The sequence below is a fragment of the Oncorhynchus clarkii genome, chromosome 27 (genome assembly GCF_045791955.1).
Source record: "Oncorhynchus clarkii lewisi isolate Uvic-CL-2024 chromosome 27, UVic_Ocla_1.0, whole genome shotgun sequence".
Lineage (NCBI taxonomy): Eukaryota > Metazoa > Chordata > Actinopteri > Salmoniformes > Salmonidae > Oncorhynchus > Oncorhynchus clarkii.
Window position 1 is genome coordinate 15,829,311 of NC_092173.1, and position 21,067 is coordinate 15,850,377.

Consider the following 21,067-nt stretch of genomic DNA (forward strand, 5'->3'; position numbering starts at 1 on the left):
TTATATTAGTAATACGATTGGAATAGTTAAGTATTTTTGTCGTAGTAATATGAATATTGTAGACCTAGCCTATGTTGTGTTGCCTATGTAGGCCTCATTTACTTCTGAGGAAAATACTAGGCCTACTCAAGTCAATTATATATATATATATATATAGTCTAAAATAATCATCATCATAATAATAATGATAAAGTATAGTTTTATTTTTGTTGCTATTGTTTCATATTGTTTAATTTGTTCTATCATCATATTCGTGATAATTGTAAACACTGCTCACACAACACTCACCTAGAATGATGCCTACAATGTACAACATCAATAATTTGTAACGGCCTGCTTATGAAAACCTTGTGTTCACAATCTGTTTTTGCATACAAAACGCCCTTATACAATATTGTGAAGTAAAAAATAATCGGAATCGCGTATTTCAACGAACTAACAATATGCTTGCAATAAAACATTTACCAATGCTGAAAAATAATACATATTGGAAATATATTAAAATGCCTTCACATGTATAGATTACAGTCTTACAAAACAGTGGTATAGCTAAAGGAAATATCTATGCCATCTTAATTTTTCTTCACTGATAAGATGAGTGTCCTACTTAATTTGACAAGTTCATCCTTCAATTAATGAGGAATAGTAGGCCTATTTCATACATTGAAATAACGAAACATATTTACATTCAAATTCAAAAACTTCTTAATTTAAAGGTAGGCCTGAAGATGTATTTTATTGCGTTGAATAGCCTATACATCGACACTGTAAGAAAAAAACAATGAACTTCTAAAGGGCTGTGTACCTTTATTTTATCATTATCCTATTTATGCTGGAAAAGAAAACTGGGCAAATGAGCCGGTCCACTATTTTTAACTACTACAATGTTCCAGGCATACATGCATTATTGTCAAAAATAACCAGCGTGTGATTTCACAGGCCTAATAATTATACAATAGCCTAGCCTACTGATATGCCGAAGACGTAAATCCATCTAATATAGGTTATTTCAACATGTAGTAGGATATTTTTTTCTCCGGACACTGCATTCCAAATTCCTGTTGAATAGATTTAGCATAGCGAATCGTCTGTCAAAGCAACAAAATAAAATAAAAGACATAACCCCACGCAACGACTGTCATCAAATCTGTCATTCAGACGTCGTGTCTAATATTAGATCAGCTACCATCCTTAGGCTGTGGACAATACAGTAAAATAAAAAACGAAAATCAGAGAAAGCAAGAATAATAAACACGAGAAAAATGCTACTTAATAAAATATTTTATTCCAAAACAAATAAATAAGATAAACATTTGCATATGTTATAGCCTACCTACTGTAGCATACAAACAAGCTGTCTAAAATGAGCAGTTGAAGAAAATCCGTTTAAATGTCAAAAAGACTTCCTGAAAGTGGGCTCTGTTTTTTCTCTAGCCAATGCGTAGGTGGACTTCCGATCCTCGACATTACTACCTTTAGTTTAAATTGTGTATAAAACCCGGGAATTAATTTGCGTTCGATAAACTGGAGGCGGTGACGAATTAGATGGCGATTGGACATCCTCGTTCCTAACCCTCCCTTTATAATTTCCCGAAGAGCGTCCGGGCTGTTAAACACAGAAAGACTCAGCCGCCTCCACAACGCCCTCACACATACACACACAGACACACAGACTGCACCGCGCACTTTCACGTGTGGATCCATAACTACAGCAGTGATTAGAGTTAACAAAAACAACAACGAGGTTGTTTTGACTACTGACGTGAGGGCGTGTAATATGGACTTTTGATAATTATTCGCAAATCGAAGGACATACTTTTTCAACTGCAGTCCATTGCAAAAGCTTACGATTTAGACCAGCGAGGTTATTACGCATGTGCCCCAACTAGCAAGAGGCTGGGTTGGGTCTTGTGGAACACATTTTTTTCTTTTTAATAGAGTTCTTTCTTCTCTAAAATTGGCTCCCGTACAAACAGCCGCGTTGGATCCGTCGGCTTACTGCGAGACTCCGGTCTACAACCCGGATCTCTGCCCTAACATGATAGCCGCCCAGGCCAAGCTGGTGTACCACCTCAACAAATACTACCAGGAGAAATGTCAATCTCGGAAGGCGGCCATCTCCAAGACCATCCGGGAGGTGTGCAAGGTGGTCTCGGACGTCTTGAAGGAGGTGGAGGTGCAGGAGCCCCGCTTCATCAGCTCTCTCAACGAGATGGACAACCGCTTCGAGGGGCTAGAGGTCATCTCCCCCACGGAGTTCGAGGTGGTGCTCTACCTCAACCAGATGGGGGTGTTTAACTTCGTGGATGATGGGTCTCTGCCGGGCTGCGCCGTGCTCAAGCTAAGCGACGGCCGCAAGAGGAGCATGTCTCTCTGGGTAGAATTCATCACTGCCTCCGGCTACCTCTCTGCGCGCAAGATTCGCTCCAGATTTCAGACCCTAGTGGCGCAGGCAGTGGATAAATGCAGCTATAGAGATGTTGTCAAAATGGTGTCAGACACCAGCGAGGTGAAGTTACGCATCAGAGACAGATACATCGTTCAGATCACCCCGGCTTTCAAATGCACCGGGATCTGGCCCCGCAGCGCAGCGCACTGGCCCCTACCGCACATCCCCTGGCCGGGGCCCAATAGGGTAGCCGAGGTAAAGGCCGAGGGATTCAACCTTCTCTCTAAAGAGTGCTACTCGTTGAACGGAAAACAAAGTTCGGCAGAGAGCGACGCCTGGGTCCTGCAGTTCGGCGAGGCCGAGAACCGCCTACTCCTGGGAGGCTGCAGGAAGAAATGTCTGTCGGTCCTCAAGACGTTACGGGACCGGCACCTTGAGCTGCCTGGGACGCCCCTCAACAACTACCACATGAAGACTCTGGTTTCCTATGAGTGTGAAAAACATCCACGGGAGTCTGACTGGGACGAGAACAACCTCGGGGACCGTTTGAACGGGATTCTATTGCAGCTTATTTCGTGTTTGCAGTGCAGGAGGTGTCCCCATTACTTCCTGCCTACTCTAGACCTGTTCCAGGGGAAACCTCATTCTGCTCTAGAAAATGCAGCCAAACAGACCTGGCGACTGGCGAGAGAGATTCTGACCAACCCCAAAAGCTTGGAGAAACTCTGAGGTAAATGTGTGTTATAGTGAAAGGAGGGTCAGTGAGAGGCCTGGTGATGTATCAAAGGACTATGGACAGAAATGATCACTGCACCCCTGTTTTATTCACGGTCTTGTAAAATGTGACTATCCTTTGACGATGAAGACGTTTACTCTGAGATCATTTTTATTACATTTAGTCAAATATGACCCTTCTCTTAATTCTATTCTGCGATGTCCTAATTTTGGAGCAAATTGTACCATCAATCCAAATTCAAGGTTAGGTTACAATGCAGTGTTAATCTTTCGTTATTTCTCTCCATGCCCACGGTAATCTAAATCGTTTATTTGCTTAAATGCTTTAAAATAAAGCCCCCATACAAGCCTTGACAAAATAACTGTACAATTTCTACTGTAAATACATTCATAGGTTGTGATTCCAGTGGTCTGAAATTGTGAATGTTGTTCTGTGACATGTAAACTTAAGAGCTCAATTCCACCTTTTAAAGTAAAACGCCTGAACATTTTTTTTTATTTGGTAGAAAATAAATTAGAACGTTCATTTCAGTGATAGTCTGCTGTATCTGTTGTCAGTGGACATTTTCAAATTTTGAAAGTTTACATTTTTATGGTATTATCTGTTACGTTAAAAAAAACATTCCATAAACATACTTGAATTCCTATTTAAAGTATACTCGATAATTTTTGTTTGTACCTTGATAACATGATAAAACCTGAAAATAAGAATATATATATAAATACAGTCTAATTGAAAAGAAAAAATGCACTTGAAATACACTGGATTATAACATTTGTGATCTGATTTTTTATTCCTGTCTCTGATTTAATTTAAAGAGTTAATAAAAACGAGCTATGTAATATTTGTGTCCCAATCATGATTAATGAAATGTATAACTTGTATTTTTTTAATCACATACAGGCCATATTTATTATCGGCACCATACATTGGTATTTTATAGGCCTGGTGTTTAACCCATTTTAAATTACGCAAATATAGTTTGTCATATCTCTATTAGTTCCGGCTAAAGGCCTATCCTACATATTGTATCTATCGGGTTGTTTATGTTATAATAATAGGCTGTCTAATTAAAGGCTTTTTATCGGCTTAAGGCTGTTGGGGAAAACATGTATGAGAGGTACGGTTGGGGTTAGACATTAGGCCTATATTTCTAATATACAGTCCACACGAAGACTGCGCAAAACCAGGTGTTTTGAACCCGTAGTTGTGCAAATGTAGAGGTTACAACGTTAGGGTTAGCCTAATAGTGCAACTGTTATCCCATGTCCATACACAGTCGCCATATTTATAAACAAGGATAATGTTGGTCTAAAATCGAACCGATATCGTAGGCTCTCGTTCGATGACATAGGTTTACAGGTTTTGAGGGGATCCGAATATCAATACATTTGTAAAATATTGTAGGCCAGGTTCTCTGCAGGTGGAGCCTCGCGCGCGTGTAAGCCTAGGCAGGCTTAAGGCTCGTCTACATTCTGGGAATCAAAATGGCACACGGTTCCAATTAGATCACATTTTCTAAAATGCTCCACAATCTCCTAATGTTTGAATTGGTGCACATGTGTGAACCTGGATATATTTTTTTACATCTCTAAATCCCAATTTGTGTCTTGCAAAATAAAGGAACATGGGGTTTATGCGGGCCCAGCCTAAACATGAACATGAATCAGTAAAGTGAACTTGAATGTGAACAAAAGCTTGTGGGGTAATCGCATATCAAACAGAAAGGGAACGTGGCGGTTGGACTTACCGTGGAGTCAAGCAGTTTGAAGGGGGGGTCATCCTCGTCCACTTCGAAATATATCTCGGTCGTCGTGATGGAGAGCGTCCCTCGTGCCACTATTACCGGGGCCACGAGCTGGGCCGGGGTGCTGAGGACCACTGGGCCTATAATGTGTAATACACGGTGCATCAGATATAAGGACAAACAATGTATGGTCTTTAACAATTCCTAACAAATAATTTGATTTCTTTGATAGTGAATTATTATAAAATTTGAGTCTACTTCGATTTAGTCAGATAAGATATTGAGACGATGTAATGTATAGGATGCAAATTCTACAATTTCTTCTTAATTTGGGCACATGCACGGTTCTTAATTATCATGGTAACAGGTTTTCATTCAGAGTCATTATTTTTTATGCAAACTCGAATTATTCGTTTAGGTTAAATACAGGACAAGGCTCCATTATGGGTTGCACTCTGGAGGGTATACCATAGGTTACTTTGAACCAAATCGCTATTCGGCCTATTCAACAAGCATTTAGGCCTATATACATTATAGGCTTTCAAAACTATATGACGCTAATTTACATAAGTAATAACCATTTTAACTAAAGGCGCGTGCGGTGCAATAGGGCCAGCAGTGTCATATGGCCTATCAGAACTAAACCAGAGATGGAGGAGCGCTTTCCAATATGATGACTGGTCACTTATATGGTATTATTATTCATATTTGCATACTAATATTTTTCATAACAATTATTTCAGTTACAATAACGACACTGACGCCACTAAATGAGAGATCCAACACCACGCCAAACTACTGTTACAATATGCATAGCATCCTAAACTAATCACATGCTTTTGAAAAACCTTTGAGGGAAAATTAAAGCGCATATATTTGTGCTGACAATATCCGTTTAGTATTTATTTACGATGGCATTTTGACCCCTGACCAGCAGACGGGATCACATGCAATCTCTCTGTTTCCACCCATCTTCCTCCGCATCTCCATCTCTCCTCCTGTCCTCTCCTCTCCCTCCATCCTCCATGTTCTATTTGGATCAGTATCGCTGAGGCGCGCGGCTCCAGTGATTTGTCTCGAGCTCAAATGAAAGCTTTTGAAATTGGGATATTTATCGATCGCGTGAACTCCAAAGAGCCACTTTAATGTCTCATCAATCTTAATATTGTGGTCCTCAACCAATTATGCCCGATACTGTTGCGAGATTACAAGTGGATTTTGGTTTCTATTCCCTGGGCTCTCTTTCATTGTGCTAACAGAGCGCTCAGGAATAGTGGAATCGGCTTTCCTACTCTTTCTCTCTGCCTGCCCTAGCTGCCTGTAATAAATTCTGCCTGTATTAAACTGATCTTATCTGATTACACTATCACCGTTTAGCATGTGCTTTACAAGCTGTAATAAACATGCAATATCCCGGGTCTAATGACGTTGCAGTTGTAGGCTATCGTAGGCCTATGGAAACATATAGCCCTAATATGCCCCACAACATATTAATGAATAGATAATACACAATGCACTGACATATAATGTATAACTTATAATAAATACCTACATGTACATATAATGTAAAATTATACAAAAGGCTATAATTACTGCGATATGCTCACAGAATAGAAAGCAATGCTTTTGCAAAAGAAACGAAACGTGATCAAAACATTACTTATTATTCTAATACTCATATTTATCACCGTCATGACCATTTATTAGCCTATGTAATTATCTTGTAATGACACTTGTTCTTAATGTTGTTTCCACATTTAGACACATATTAAACCCGCCCCATGTTAGACTACATTTGAATAGAGAATTCGGCCGACGTCTCAGTAAACGGACAGATATTGTTTTACAGTCGATGCTGTTGCAAGAGATTCTCATCAATCTGAAGGGTTTGTCTTTATGCACCACTCTATTCCAAGACCTCTAGTCTACTCCCCCTCAGAGAGAAAGAGAATAATAAGACGTTGGCGGGTACGAGAACCATTGTGTTGTGGCCTAAAGGGACTCTGGTACAGAGAGAGACAATACAGCCTTAATCCACTGGATCCACCGCGCTACAGGGACGGGATTAAGCTGTAATCCCTCTAGGGATACTCCATAATTCGGAGTTAGTATTAAAACGTTTACACAACAATAATAATAAATGATACAGGTTTCCATATGCCAAAAGGACTGGATTCCGTTAATACGTGAGCTATAACGCTATATCTTTGAAACGGTTTTCTTCGAATTTCCTTTAGAAAAAGTTATAGTAGTAGTAATAATAATATTATATTATTTATTAACACACACCCAGTCCTTTTACGCAGATGGTCTTCGAAATAATATTTCAGAAACATTTAAATTGTACACGGGGCAAATCATTAAATTTCTAGCAAAAATAATTTCACTTATAATATTCCTTGTGTTATAGTTATATTTTGTCTGTACTCTAGTCTTGAATGTCTACGGGGCTGGTAAACTGTTAAACAGTCTGGTCTGATGAAGACAGTCACAGTGATGTCACTGCTGCACTGCTACACAAGGTATTCTGGGTAGTGTCATAATTAAAACAGATAATTCTCCCCAAATCCCGAATGCCCAACATGCCTCTCAAAGGCTTGAATAAGTTTAAGATATACCTTTATAGGGCACTATTTTTTTTACCAGGGTACATAGGCCATTAGGGTGCCATTAGGGAATCAGCCTAAAACAGTTCCATTTATTGTCATATATGCAAGAAAGATTACAGTAGTAATTTCCTAAACATGTAATGTAGTCAGTAATATTATATGTAATTCAAAACATCCTGAGCAGTGCACTTTTTTATGCGGTTATGTCTAAGTATTTATGACAATATTATCTTGCACTCATAAGGCTAATTATTACCCATGTAAGGGCTAAAATGATGCCAGAGAGCGAGAGAGAGACAGAGAGGGACAGAGACAGAGAGAGATATGATAATGGTGCACTCCACTCGTTAGGTCATGATAATGTCTCCTTGAAAGAGTACAGCCTGTCTTTGACTTGTCCATTCAAAGGTCTGTCAGTTAAGATCATTAATATCTCAAGCAAAACAGTAAACAGCCACTATCAAAACACCTCTCCTCTCCTCTCCTCTCCTCTCCTCTCGAATTGGGTTACAGATGAGTAGACAAAAGGAGAGTGTTGATGCCAGTGAGAGCAGACGGTGTTGCCAGTGTTCAGGGGGAGTGAAACTAATCATGGGTTTGGTAACCACAGGGCAGGCCCCGCCCGGCCCCATAGCTAGCTGGGCCCAGGGTAAGCCACGCCCCCTCTGGCAGCAGACACTGACCTGATGGTTGGTTGGCAGGAGGAGAGAGAGAGAGAGAGAGGAGGAGAGAGAAAGAGATATGGGGAGAGACAGAGTGAGAGGGCAAGAGAGAGAATGATAAAGAAAGAGGAGGAGGAGAAAGGCTGTCAACACACAGGGAGGATCTCCCACTTAGACTGCTCAGGGCAGAGAGAGATAGAGTATAGATATAGAGCACACAGACTGTAGCATATAGATATAGAGTACATAGACAGAACACTACATAATGTCCAGCACTTCTGAATTGTCAGTCTGAGATAGCTAGGGCTCCCCTGTTGGTCAGAATGTGAACATACCTTTAACTTTACCATGATGCAATATTAGAAAAAATTGTAAATGTTTTTGAAGAGTTTTTGAATGTTCCAAAAAGAAATGTTTTGACCAACATTTTTAATAAGGTTGGAATTGATAATATGTTCTAAATGATGTACATATAAAGAAAGTTTCCATTTAGAATTTTCTGTACTCTTAACTGGTCCAGCTGATTTTGGATGGTGTTTCGTTATAGCTATTTTTGTTTCTTTTGCCATTTTAATTGAAAACAATCACACTAAGGGACTTAGTTTTTACCCAGAAATTATTTGATATTGAGATAAAAATAGCTGCATTGGACTTTTAAAGGGCAGTACATTTTCATTAAATAAACACAGAGTGATTTATTAGACATACAGCAATGATTTAAAAATACAATTACAAAGACTGATGCAGTCTGATGCAGTCTTAAAGCCCCGATGCGGGGCTTTAAGGACAATACCGCTCACAGCCATTACTTAAAAGCCTGATTGTACCTCTTAAGATTCTGGACAGAAGCTAGTCATTGCAGGTCTCTAAAGCTACCCCCACTTACATAGCAACACAATAGTCTGCAATTCGAATTCTCTTTGTTAGAATGCCAACATACCAGTAAACTATGAAATTTTAAAAGAAACAGCAGCTACAGTATATCATATTTTCTTTATTATTTTATCAACTGTTTTAGGATGAAATTTTCTCCTCAGAAAAAAACTATGGGGTAGCAGGGTAGCCTAGTGGTTAGAGCGTTGGACTAGTAACCGGAAGGTTGTAAGTTCAAATCCCAGAGCTGACAAGGTAAAAATCTGTCGTTCTGCCCCTGATCAGGCAGTTAACCCACTGTTCCTAGGCCATCATTGAAAATAAGAACTTGTTCTTAACTGACTTGCCTGGTTAAATAAAGGTAAAAAAATATATTAGTCTGCAATTCGAATTCTCTTTGTTAGAATGCCAACATACCAGTAAACTATGATATTTTAAAAGAAACAGCAGCTACAGTATATCATATTTTCTTTATTATTTTATCAACTGTCTTAGTTTTTTTCTGAGGAGAAAATTTCATCCTATGTTTTTTTTTATGTCTGTGAGCTTGACAGGGGAGGCACAGCAACCAGATTCTCTCTCCCTCAGTCCATTTGCTGCTTTATAATCCTTGTGATTGGAACATAGTAAACGTTTCAGGAATTTATGATGGCTGCCAGGATCCACTATTGTATTCCAGTAAAACGCTTGCATCAGGCATAAAACCACCACAGCGCTTGCTGCTCTTATTTCATGCACCAGTTGTTTGCAGCGTTCAGGCAGTGTATCGGACTGTTGAACAGCTCCTCTTGATCTATTTTCACAACCAGACTGAACTCTGGATAACTATACCTTGTGAGGCTGAGGCAATTATACCTAAAGCAGCAGAAAGCACAGTACTGACTGGAGAGTTTGGCCCACAGAGCTGGAGCCTGGTGCCATATAAGCAGGAGGTGGGTTGGAGAACATTATGAGAACACTGTGAGAACACTATGAGAACACTAAAACACTATAAGGGGGTTTGGATAACTCTATTGTTAGCAGAGACATTCCTGACTGGGCAGAGATAGACCAATAAGGTATTTAAATAACCTAAGCTACTAGGCAGAAATAACCGTCAAATGTTTTAATGAAGACAATAAATATTACAGTTATGATTATAACTACAGTTCCCTGTAGGAGGAAACCTGCAGCAACATCGAAACTGTGTACTTGCGCGCTGTCACAGCAACCCGAGGCTCAAACCTACAGGAAACAGTGGTAACCCTGATAATGTACACTTTACACACTGCTGCAGCCCAAGGCTCAAACATGCAGGAAACTGTGGTAACCCGGACAAATGCACAACCTGCGCGGTGCCTAACACCAACTGCCGGACCCAGCCATAAGAACACTATGAGCCACACTAGGAGCAGGTAGAAGGTATTTGGGGAACCCCAACACGCTGCAGCATAGATATCACCAATCGTCATGCCCCTGAACAATGCCCAAGAAGCTGCCACACCCCTAGTGGAGTTAGCACGCACACCGCTAGGCAACTCTTCTCCTTTGCTGTCATTTGTCAGGGAGATAGCCAATGAGAAAACGTTGCTTGGAAATCGCACTACAGAGGTGGATTAGCGAAACAATCAAAAAACTGGTCACAAACGCGGATATCCTTGGTCCTATCCATATGTGCATAAAGCGTGCACCGGACACAGGCCATACAACCTCCGTTGTTCACTGAAAGCAAACAAAGGAGGTGAGAAAAGGAACAGCTAGAAAGCCAGGGACCTGTGAGACATAAGCATAACCTTGGGAGCAAAAGCTGCATTAGGAGGTAACATCACTTTAGAGTTGCCAGGCACGAATTCCAAACAGGAAGGGTGTACTGATAGTGAGTGGAGATCGCCAATGTGTTTGGCAGACTCTAAGGTCATGAGCAGGGCAGTCATGTAGGAAAGGACCTTCAGGTCCACAGACTTGAATCATCCAAACGGAGGCTCACACAGAGCATCCAGGACCAAAGCCAGGTTGCAGGTCTATGCCACAGACTTAGACACCTGTCTGAGCCGACGCACGCCTTTCAGAAACCGCACCACCTCGTAGAGTGCACATCTGCCGACTGTATAGTAATAACATTCAAGAATAAACCCATAGCTGTCAAATTCAACCTTTCAGGGACCAAACCCACAGATCCCCTATCTGTGGTCATGGGTGCCAAACTCCCTGGTGTGTCTGGGACAATAGATCCCGATGACATGGAATCCTCAATGGGTCCCCCCCCCCCCCAACAAGTGGATGATCTTCGGGGAACCAGGGTTGTCTGGGCCAACGTGGAGCCACCAGAATCAACAACAGACTTTCCTGACGGACCCTCTGCTCAGTGGCTTGAATCAGGTCCGCCGGAGCAAACACATAGAGAAGGGTCCGGGGCCACTGATACGCCAAAGCATCTGTTCCCAACGGAGTGCCCAGATCCCTCATCGCGACGAACAGATGACAATGCAAGTTTTCTTGTGATGCATAAAGATCTCTGTCAGCACTGCAGAACTGGCCCAATATCTCGGCAACCACCTAGGGGTGTAGTCTCCACTCCGTAGAGATAGGACACCCCTGGAAATTAGATCTGCACCCACGTTGAGAAACCCGGGAAGATATGTCACCCTGAGCAACAGAAAATGCACACTGCTCCATATGAGCAGATAACAGACAGATTTAGAAGAGAGAGAGAGACCGCGTCCTCCCTTGCCTGTTGATGTACACCACCGCCGTCTTGTTGTCGGACGTTACAAACACATGCTGGCCCTCCAACATCAGGAAGGAAACGCCTCAACACTAGTAAAACAGTCAGTATCTCTAGGTAATTGATATGCAGTGCCCTTTGAATTGTTGACCAAATTCCTCTTTTCGAGCAACCTACACACAGTGCTCCCCATCCCAACAGGGATGCATCTGTCGTGAACACCCTGTGGGAAACTACCCAGCCCATGAGAACCCCTTGCAACAGCAGTCACGGGTCCCTCCAAGGAGTCAACGTCCTTAGGCACAATGGGGATACCTTGACAAACGATGGCAGTGGCAACTACCCAGCGCTAAAACTGATGCATCAACAGAAGTCCCAGAGGCACCACAGCTATCATAGAGGCCATCAGACCCAATAACTGTATGCCCGAGCGAAAAGGCATAGAGTGCCCCAGCTGAATCCGTGCCAGAAAGAACCGGAATGCGACCCTCCTCTGTTGGGACAAAACACACAATTCAGAAATAAGTCCAGAACCAGACCCAGAAACTGAACGCGCTAGTGAATTCACTATGAACTCCAAAGACTGAATATGGGAAACCAGCGTGGTAGTGTGGAACCCCACCTGTTCCCTCAACTCTGCTATGACCATCCAATCATCCAGATAGGCCATAAATCTGATCCCCTGGCATTGCACCCCGTGCCAAAGCCACCTCCACCACCATAGAAAAGGGGTTGGGGTGATAGGGAGAGCCCAAAAGGCAGTGCTAGAAACTCGTAGGCCACAACCTTGAAATGAAACTTCAGAAACTTTCTGTGGAGCGGATGTATAGCCACATGAAAACACTCATCCTCCAGATCTATGGATGTAAGCCAATCACTGGGACGCACCGACTGCAATAACCATTCAAGTGTAAGCATTTGAAACTTGTAAATCTTGGGGTGCTTGCTTAAAACAACCAAGTCCAGGATGGGACACAACATTCCATCGCTCTTGGGAAATAAGAAGTAACGGCTGTACCAACCACTCTGTACTTCAGACACGGGAACCACCTGAAAAGCCAGCTTTTGAAGGAGAGAGAAAATCTCTCAAGACAGGTACTAGGACCTCGGGGACCGTAGGCATAAGGACGCCACGAAAAGTATGACGCACAGCGAACTGCAGAACGTACATCCTCATCACCGTCCTCATCACACATGGTGAAACAGCGCGTGCCTGCCACTGGACGGAGCACGCTACCAGTCTCCCATACATTATTCCCTGAAGAGGCAGAGCACCAGCACTGTTTTTTCGGAAGCACCATGTTAGGATTAGAACCCTTGTTATCCTCTGGAGCTAAGTAATTTGCGAGCTTTCAATCCATTGGGCATGTGCAAATGAGCCCAGCCTCCTCCAAACCTTCTACATTCATGAATTTGCCATAACCTGTTAGCACCAGCCTGGCTGAATGAGGTGAATACCAGGTCGCCTGTAGCTCATCTGCAAAATCTTTAAATAGGGGTAAGCAACACTTCACCGCTGCAGGGACAGGAGGTAAATACCTTCCCCAAAACCTGGAGTAACTCTGCTGCAGGGGAGAAGACAGCCAATCCACCCCAGGTGATCTGCAGCCCTACAGACACAGCTTCGTCAAATGCACATTAACCACCAATGATTCACTCTCCCCTGCCGAACTGATCCGACATCCGATTCACACTGAAAACCCTCCTGAGCCAACCAGGGATAGTATATCATCCCCGGAATCCGGACTCTGAACACTGACAGAAAAATCAGAATGAGCCTCACTCGGCTGGGATGACACCCCTCTCAACTCCGACCACCGCTGCTGCTCTCTCCTGGCCTCAGACAACCCCATTTCCAAGGTTACTTCACCTGAAGACCCTTCGCCACCAACCCCAATCTTTCCCACAAAGTCAGTCCAACGACAAATAGAAGTTGAACACAGCTGGAGATAATGGTCACACGAACTGGTCCAAGGCAAAGCCTCCTGAGTGTGTTTCCACCCCAGGCAAACAGGAGAGCATTCGTGAATATCTTTAGGGCACGGTCAGAGGTATAAACTTGGGTGGTTAGCCTTTTTGAACTAACTCTCACCACTGGCCATCTTACTTAAGCAAGAAAGCAGTGCCTACATTGGTGCGGCTGGCTTCCGGGTTGGATGCGCGCTGTGTTAAGAAGCAGTGCGGCTTGGTTGGGGACTTTCAACCTTCGTCTCTCCCGAGCCGGTATGGGAGTTGTAGCGATGAGACAAGATAGTAGCTACTAAAACAATTGGATACCACGAAATTGGGGACGGGGTAAAATAAAAAAATAAAGAAAGTAGCAAACACAAAAAGAACCCAAAATTGCAACGTCTAGGGGGACAAGCACTCTCTAACCACTAACAGACACCTAAGTTGGCGCTGAATCTCGTGGTCTTTATGTGCTTGAAAAGCAAATTGCGTGACACGTTCTGCATTCAGGCGAGCTTTAGAGCCCTGGTATTCTAGCCAGGAAGGCGGGGCTTCTGAGGGCGGGCTCGGCATTCAGTTTCCTTCAGGGTAATATGACTGGTTGTTGACTCCCCAAGTATGTTATACCGAGTGACTGACTGAAAGGGAACTGAGGTTTAACATTAAACTGGCCAGGACTGGACGGGTTGTTCATTAGCTGCATTATTAACCACACGACTGCTTTACCTCTACATCTATCCAGTCTGTACTGCTTTACCTCTACATCCATCCAGTCTGTACTGCTCTACCTCTACATCCATCCAGTCTGTACTGCTCTACCTCTACATCCATCCAGTCTGTACTGCTCTACCTCCACATCCATCCAGTCTGTAATGCTCTACCTCTACATCCATCCAGTCTGTACTGCTCTACCTCTACATCCATCCAGTCTGTACTGCTTTACCTCTACATCCATCCAGTCTGTACTGCTCTACCCTACATCCATCCAGTCTGTACTGCTCTACTCCTACATCCATCCAGTCTGTACTGCTTTACCTCCAAATCCATCCAGTCTGTACTGCTCTACCTCCACCCAGTCTGTACTGCTTTACCTCCACATCCATCCAGTCTGTACTGCTCTACCCCTACATCCATCCAGTCTGTACTGCTCTACCTCTACATCCATCCAGTATGTACTGTTCTACCTCTACATCCATCCAGTCTGTACTACTCTACCCCTACATCCATCCAGTCTGTACTGCTCTACCCTACATCCATCCAGTCTGTACTGCTCTACCCCTACATCCATCCAGTCTGTACTGCTCTACCTCTACATCCATCCAGTCTGTACTGCTTTACCTCTACACCCATCCAGTCTGTACTGCTCTACCTCTACATCCATCCAATATGTACTGCTCTACCTCTACATCCATCCAGTCTGTACTGCTCTACCTCTACATCCATCCAGTCTGTACTGCTCTACATCCATCCAGTCTGTACTGCTCTACCTCCACATCCATCCAGTCTGTACTGCTCTACATCCATCCAGTCTTTACTGCTTTACCTCCACATCCATCCAGTCTGTACTGCTCTACCTCTACATCCATCCAGTCTGTACTGCTCTACCCCTACATCCATCCAGTCTGTACTGCTTTACCTCTACATCCATCCAGTCTGTACTGCTCTACCCTACATCCATCCAGTCTGTACTGCTCTACTCCTACATCCATCCAGTCTGTACTGCTTTACCTCCAAATCCATCCAGTCTGTACTGCTCTACCTCCACCCAGTCTGTACTGCTTTACCTCCACATCCATCCAGTCTGTACTGCTCTACCCCTACATCCATCCAGTCTGTACTGCTCTACCTCTACATCCATCCAGTCTGTACTGTTCTACCTCTACATCCATCCAGTCTGTACTACTCTACCCCTACATCCATCCAGTCTGTACTGCTCTACCCTACATCCATCCAGTCTGTACTGCTCTACCCCTACATCCATCCAGTCTGTACTGCTCTACCTCTACATCCATCCAGTCTGTACTGCTTTACCTCTACACCCATCCAGTCTGTACTGCTCTACCTCTACATCCATCCAGTCTGTACTGCTCTACCTCTACATCCATCCAGTCTGTACTGCTCTACCTCTACATCCATCCAGCCTGTACTGCTCTACATCCATCCAGTCTGTACTGCTCTACCTCCACATCCATCCAGTCTGTACTGCTCTACATCCATCCAGTCTTTACTGCTTTACCTCCACATCCATCCAGTCTGTACTGCTCTACCTCTACATCCATCCAGTCTGTACTGCTCTACATCCATCCAGTCTGTACTGCTCTACCTCCACATCCATCCAGTCTGTACTGCTCTACATCCATCCAGTCTTTACTGCTTTACCTCCACATCCATCCAGTCTGTACTGCTCTACCTCTACATCCATCCAGTCTGTACTGCTCTACCCCTACATCCATCCAGTCTGTACTGCTTTACCTCTACATCCATCCAGTCTGTACTGCTCTACCCTACATCCATCCAGTCTGTACTGCTCTACTCCTACATCCATCCAGTCTGTACTGCTTTACCTCCAAATCCATCCAGTCTGTACTGCTCTACCTCCACCCAGTCTGTACTGCTTTACCTCCACATCCATCCAGTCTGTACTGCTCTACCCCTACATCCATCCAGTCTGTACTGCTCTACCTCTACATCCATCCAGTCTGTACTGTTCTACCTCTACATCCATCCAGTCTGTACTACTCTACCCCTACATCCATCCAGTCTGTACTGCTCTACCCTACATCCATCCAGTCTGTACTGCTCTACCCCTACATCCATCCAGTCTGTACTGCTCTACCTCTACATCCATCCAGTCTGTACTGCTTTACCTCTACACCCATCCAGTCTGTACTGCTCTACCTCTACATCCATCCAGTCTGTACTGCTCTACCTCTACATCCATCCAGTCTGTACTGCTCTACCTCTACATCCATCCAGCCTGTACTGCTCTACATCCATCCAGTCTGTACTGCTCTACCTCCACATCCATCCAGTCTGTACTGCTCTACATCCATCCAGTCTTTACTGCTTTACCTCCACATCCATCCAGTCTGTACTGCTCTACCTCTACATCCATCCAGGCTGTACTGCTCTACCCCTACATCCACCCAGTCTGTACTGCTCTACCCCTACATCCATCCAGTCTGTACTGCTCTACCTCTACATCCATCCAGTCTGTACTGCTTTACCTCTACACCCATCCAGTCTGTACTGCTCTACCTCTACATCCATCCAGTCTGTACTGCTCTACCTCTACATCCATCCAGTCTGTACTGCTCTACCTCTACATCCATCCAGTCTGTACTGCTCTACATCCATCCAGTCTGTACTGCTCTACCTCCACATCCATCCAGTCTGTACTGCTCTACATCCATCCAGTCTGTACTGCTTTACCTCCACATCCACCCAGTCTGTACTGCTTTACCTCCACATCCATCCAGTCTGTACTGCTCTACCTCCACATCCATCCAGTCTGTACTGCTCTACATCCATCCAGTCTGTATTGCTCTACATCTACATCCATCCAGTCTGTACTGCTCTACCTCTACATCCATCCAGTCTGTACTGCTCTACCTCTACATCCGTCCAGTCTGTACTGCTCTACCCCTACATCCATCCAGTCTGTACTGCTCTACCCCTACATCCATCCAGTCTGTACTGCTCTACATCCATTCAGTCTGTACTGCTTTACCTCCACATCCATCCAGTCTGTACTGCTTTACCTCCACATCCATCCAGTCTGTACTGCTCTACCTCTACATCCATCCAGTCTGTACTGCTCTACCCCTACATCCATCCAGTCTGTACTGCTCTACCTCTACATCCATCCAGTCTGTACGGCTCTACCTCTACATCCATCCAGTCTGTACGGCTCTACCTCTACATCCATCCAGTCTGTACTGTTCTACCCCTATATCCATCCAGTCTGTACTGCTCTACCCTACATCCATCCAGTCTGTACTGCTATACCCTACATCCATCCAGTCTGTACTGCTCTACCCTACATCCATCCAGTCTGTACTGCTCTACCCCTACATCCATCCAGTCTGTACTGCTCTACCTCTACATCCATCCAGTCTGTACTGCTCTACCTCTACACCCATCCAGTCTGTACTGCTCTACCTCTACATCCATCCAGTCTGTACTGCTCTACCTCTACATACATCCAGTCTGTACTGCTCTACCTCTACATCCATCCAGTCTGTACTGCTCTACCTCTACATCCATCCAGTCTGTACTGCTCTACCTCTACATCCATCCAGTCTGTACATCTCAGGACCTGATAGAACAGTGTTGCTCAGTTGGTAGATGAGGATGCTTGCAATGCAACGATTGTGAGTTTGATTCCTGCTGGGTCCACCCATTTAAAAATGTATGCACACACTTTGGATAAAAGTGTCTGCTTAATTGCATTTATTAATATTATATTACATGTTTCACTGTAGCCCTGCCAGCTGTATGAACTATCCTGCCTGCCTGGCACAGTTCAGATAAAAACTCCAAGCCTCCAAGATAAAATTCATTTTAAATGTCATTATTTAAACATGCAATTTATTTTCTGGACATTCAGACATCATGTCATGGAACAGGTCTTATTAACAGACCCTTTCGTCTGCATGGATGTGTCCCAAATGACACCCTTTTCCTATATAATGCACACTTTGGACCCTTTATAATGCACACTATGGACCCTGGTTAAAAGTAGTGCACTATAAAAAGGAATAGGGTGCCATTTGGGGTGTAGTCCATGACTCAGTGTTCTAATGAAAATAAAATGTATAGATATCAAACAACCATCTCATATGTTTTAATGAGTAATTGTGATTCGTTTATTTCAATATTTATTTCTACTGAGGAGGTTGATTCAAGTAATTTTCATTCATTCTTTTGTTTTCATAGTTTCTCTGTCTGTTATAATCAGTAAGATCATAGAGTTAATGTGGGTTAATAGTTCAGTTTGTCAGGTTAGGTAAATGTTAGTTTAGCCACTGATTGTCTGGGCCATTTAGAAGGAGAATGGTGACATACAGTGCCTTCGGAAAGTATTCAGACCCCTTGACTTTTTCCAAATTGTGTTACATTACAGCCTTACTCAGCCTTACTTAAAATTGATTAAATATATGTTTTTCCTCAGCAATCTACACACAGTACCCCATAATGACAAAGTGAAAACAGGTTGTTCGAATTTTTGCAAATGTATTAAAAATAGAAAACAGAAACACCTGATTTACATAAGTATTCAGACCTTTTGCTATGAGACTCAAAGTTGAGCTCAGGTGCATCCTGTTTCCATTGATCTTCTTGAGATGTTTCTACAACATTATTGGAGTCCACCTGTGGTAAATTCAATTGATTGGACATGATTTGGAAAGGCACACACCTGTTTATTTATACAACGGGTAGGTCTAATCATGAATGTTGATTGGTTAAAACCGCATTCCAGCCGGTGTCTATTCCACAAACTGCCACCGGCTAAATCTATGACGTTAAAATACCTATTTACTCTCTTCCATCTGACTGCGCTATCCACTGTCTCATCAGCCCAGCCAGGCAACTTATAAACTTGATCTCCACTTTAGCATCTAGACATTATCTCACATTTCTTTTAGACTAACATTTCGTTTTCAACAGCTGAGATCTGAATAAACCTTGCTGTCCGCCTCTCCAACATTTACAACATTGTTTAGATATTCAAATTCAATATCCTGCTGTCCGGGACAAGAAAGACTGGCAGGCAGCGTTTCTCAGCCAGTCGAAATACATATATACAAAAAAATGTGAATTGAAAAAAGGTCAAATAAAACATAGCTAATTTGCAGTCTTTCCAGCTTCAGTTTGAAGTGATCATGTTACTGTAGCTGTGTTGCTGGCTAGCTCCTCTGAACAAGAGTCAACAGTGAGCACATTTTCTATGCCAGGTGAAATCGCGCCTCATTACCTCATTGTTATGGATGTATCCAAATAAATGTCACTAGAAAACAGCTTAAACAAATGCAAATGCAGCTACTTTGCTGTTATTCTGACTGCACTTATTGACGTGACTGTAAGTTAGCAGTAGTTGGCTAGCTAGCAGGCAAGGGATAAGAACGTTGCCAGCCATTATAGCAATGGAACATTTAGAACAAACGACTGGGTCGGGTCTCTAGCAACCCTAGATGTGTGTCAGGACTATACCTTGTGGAAGTATGAATAAATGAATAAAAATCTAGTTTTTAATAAAAATAAGTAAATAATTGTTTGAATATATTGGTAACTCGTTCTTTAAAGGTGATAATGCTCTTGAAGCCGGTGTTTGGAGGATATATTGGCACGGTTTGCTGGCCCTCGACTTCGTCTCGGCCCTAACAACTCCGTGCCAATATGTCCTCCAAACACCGGCTTCTCGGGCATTATCACTTAAATAAGGTCCCACAGTTGATAGTGCATATCGGAGCAAAAACCAAGCCATGAGGTCGAAGGAATTGTCCATAGAGCTCAGAGACAGGATTGTGTCAAGGCACAGATCTGGGGAAGGGTACCAAAACATTTCTGCAGCATTGAAGGTCCTCAAGAACACAGTGGCCTCCATCATTCTTAAATGGAAGAAGTTTGGAACCACCAAGACTCTTCCTAGAGCTGGCCGCCCGGCCAAACAGAGCAATGGGGGAGAAGGACCTTAGTCAGGGAGGTGACCAAGAATCTGATGGTCACTGACAGACCTCTAGAGATCCTCTGTGGAGATGGGAGAACCTTCTCTGCAGCACTCCACCAATCAGGCCTTTATGGTAGAGTGGCCAGACAGAAGCCACTCTTCAGTAAAAGGCACATGACAGCCCGCTTGGAGTTTGCTAAAAGGCACTTAAAGACTCTCAGACCATGAGAAACAAGATTCTTTGTTCTGATGAAACCAAGATTGAACTCTTTGGCCTGAAAGCCAAGCATTACGTCTGGAGGAAACCTGGCACCATGCCTACAGTGAAGCATGTTGGTGGCAGCATCATGCTGTGGGGATGTTTTTTTTTTTACCTGATCGAAGACCTGAAAATAGCTGTGCAGCAACGCTCCCCATCTCCCCATCCCGTATATATATATATTTACATCTTTCTTCGCATATCTTTTATATGTTTTCTTTTCCAAATACTCAACTTCAAAACACACTCCTGCAACCCACCTCACCAATTAAAAAAAATGATTATTTACCTCAAATCTGAAATCCACAATAGAAGCTAGCCAGAAGCTAACCAGAAGCTAGCCAATTCACTGGCTAACGTTAGTTTTCAGCTAACCACGGTTGATGGTCATCAGCTATCCTTTAGCTCGAAAAGCTATCGCCAGTTTTATACAACGCGACCGGACCTATTTTTCTCTCCATATCCCCG

The 21,067-nt window shown here is 43.3% G+C and overlaps 2 protein-coding genes across 2 annotated transcripts in view; one reads left to right on the plus strand and one right to left on the minus strand.

Annotated features, from left to right (window-relative positions):
* LOC139385439 (neurobeachin-like) overlaps window positions 1-21,067 on the minus strand; it is a 346,644-nt gene that overhangs the window by 112,174 nt on the left and 213,403 nt on the right. The window contains exon 44 of the mRNA XM_071130488.1: window positions 4,876-5,012. Coding sequence (XP_070986589.1) covers window positions 4,876-5,012 — 137 coding nt within the window. The remainder of the gene's footprint in view (window positions 1-4,875; window positions 5,013-21,067) is intronic.
* Window positions 1,633-3,954, plus strand: LOC139385919 (putative nucleotidyltransferase MAB21L1). The gene has a single exon (XM_071131214.1). It carries the CDS (start codon window positions 2,039-2,041, stop codon window positions 3,116-3,118), a length of 1,080 nt encoding a protein of 359 aa, XP_070987315.1. The 5' UTR covers window positions 1,633-2,038; the 3' UTR covers window positions 3,119-3,954.